General features: G+C 46.9%; 1 protein-coding gene across 1 annotated transcript in view; it reads right to left on the reverse strand.

Moving 5' to 3' along the window:
• kif1aa (kinesin family member 1Aa) overlaps positions 1-2,239 on the reverse strand; it is a 269,784-nt gene that overhangs the window by 156,724 nt on the left and 110,821 nt on the right. The window contains exons 3-4 of the mRNA XM_048604503.1: positions 1,786-1,862; positions 256-435 (exon numbers count right to left, since the gene is read on the reverse strand). Of these exons, the coding sequence (XP_048460460.1) occupies positions 256-435; positions 1,786-1,862 (257 nt within the window). The remainder of the gene's footprint in view (positions 1-255; positions 436-1,785; positions 1,863-2,239) is intronic.

Here is a 2,239-nt window from a genome sequence, read left to right on the forward strand (position 1 = left end):
AGTACACGGCCTGTACTGGGGACACAGAGAGTACACGGCCTGTGCTGAGGACATAGAGAGTACACGGTCTGTACTGGGGACAGGGCGAGTACACGGCCTGTACTGAGGACACAGCGAGTACACGGTCTGTACTGGGGACACAGCGAGTACACGGCCTGTGCTGAGGACACAGAGAGTACACGGCGGACACAGTGCTTCATGGCCTGTACTGGAGGAACAGCCTGTATGGGGGATGCTGGGCAGCCTGGGTTTTACCTGTGGGATAATTCCCTGCTGCTCCTTTTCCTGTTTGCCCATCATGGTATAGGATTTCCCTGCCCCAGTCTGTCCATAGGCGAAGATGCAGACGTTGTATCCTTCGAAGGCATGTTCGAGCATCTCCTCCCCAATGTCTCGGTATACCTGCTGCTGGGAGGCATATTTGATGTCGGCCGGCTGGGATGAAGGCAGAAAATGGTCATCGTTAGAATAGGACTCAGCCTCCTCAATCATTAACTCTGTTCAATCTCCTGTCATGCACCAGCTCCAAGTGTACCACATTCCTCTCTGAACGAATGATAATAACATCAAAGGTGACCTCTAAATTTGGAGGTTCATTTGTACAGGGGAGGGATTGTTACTTTGTGTGATGATGAATACTTAGGAAAATCAATCATTAACAAGGAGGCATAAACTCAACAAACACTCCTAGGTCAGGGGCAGCACATTTCGGATATGGAGTAAAGTTTCTTTACACCGTCTTGTGAAACACATTCGGGATTTACACAGCATATGATAGATACAGAATTGATTATATAGAGAATATACACTGACAAATCAATAGCTACCAATAGTGGTAGGTTCAGCTCGGGGTAATATAGTATTAGAAATGCAGTTTCCTTTGACTGTCAACCAGAACAGCACCAGAGCGGATTGAGAGAAGATGATACACATTGTATCAAAACTGGGTGCTTATGGTGCAGTGGTAGTGTCCCCACCTCTCGGCTAGGGGGCTTGGGTTCAAGTCCCCCTTCTCCAGAGATCTGACAGAGCATCTCTGAACAGATTGATTGGAAAGTTTCAGGAGCCAGGTCCTTATGAATAGGTCCAGGCAGCAGGATGAATAGGGGTTTGTAGTTCCTGACCATCTGCCCATTCTCTGTGACAATGCCCATGTCTGGGTGTCCTTGGAAAGGGAGCATGTGGTGCCCACCAATACCCTCGAGGCATTTCAACAGAAGTGGACTTTGTAGGAGGTGGAATGCATTAATTTCCTCTCCAACTCCATTTTAAGTTAATCCTCTCCCTCGTTCCTTACCCTTCCCTTCTTTTGTTTTATCCATTCAGGCAACAAGGGCATCACTGGATAGGCAGCGTTTATTACCCATCCCTAATTGCCCAGAGGGCAGTTAAGAATCATCCACTCTGCTATGGGCCTGGAGTCACACATTGGCCAGACCATGTTGGCAGTTTCCTTCTTGAAAGGACATTAGTGGGTTTTTTCCTTCCTTAACAATCAACAATGATTTTGTGATCGTCATTAGACTCCCAATTCCATATTTTTACTGAATTCAAATTTCACCATCTGCTTTGGCAGGATTTGAACTTATTAAAAAAAACTGAACAGCTGGGTTGCTAGGGAGCAGTACTTGTAAATTGTCCATTGCTTAGTTTGTCAAACAGGTGATTTGGTGGTGGTTTAGTTTTTAAGCCTTTTGGAAAAGGTGGGCACCGCAGGGGCTGGACCGCACTATCTCTGCTTACTTCCTTCTGTTCTACAGACTGGGGTCTCAGGAGGCTACATACCGTGGTGTGCGACCAGTAGGAATAGTCAAAGTTGAAACTCTTGGGGGCCTCCTTGGGCTGCTTTGGATTAACAATTGCTGCAAGAGAACAAAGAGAGACAAACAAAGGAAAAGTTTTGTCAGTGCAACATTCAAACAATTGCCATCTCACCTAATCACAATAAAAGGAGCAAGACACATCAAGGCATTTCACAAACGGGAGGTGGAATTCTGGAAAAAACGTGTCCAAAAAGGGTTGGTGCTGAAGGTTCCATCCATGGCTCAGTTTGTATTCTTGCCTCTGAAGCAGAACGGTCCAGTCCCATTTGGCTCAGGCTGCTACTCCAGAGGGGAGGTGCGATTATTCAGAGAAGTCGTTAAACTGGGGCTCCTGTCTACCCTGAAATAACAAGGTGTAGAGCTGGATGAACACAGCAGGCCAAGCAGCATCAGAGGAGCAGGAAGGCTGACGTTTC

This window comes from Rhincodon typus, chromosome 13, assembly GCF_021869965.1.
Source record: "Rhincodon typus isolate 14 chromosome 13, sRhiTyp1.1, whole genome shotgun sequence".
NCBI classification, from domain to species: domain Eukaryota; kingdom Metazoa; phylum Chordata; class Chondrichthyes; order Orectolobiformes; family Rhincodontidae; genus Rhincodon; species Rhincodon typus.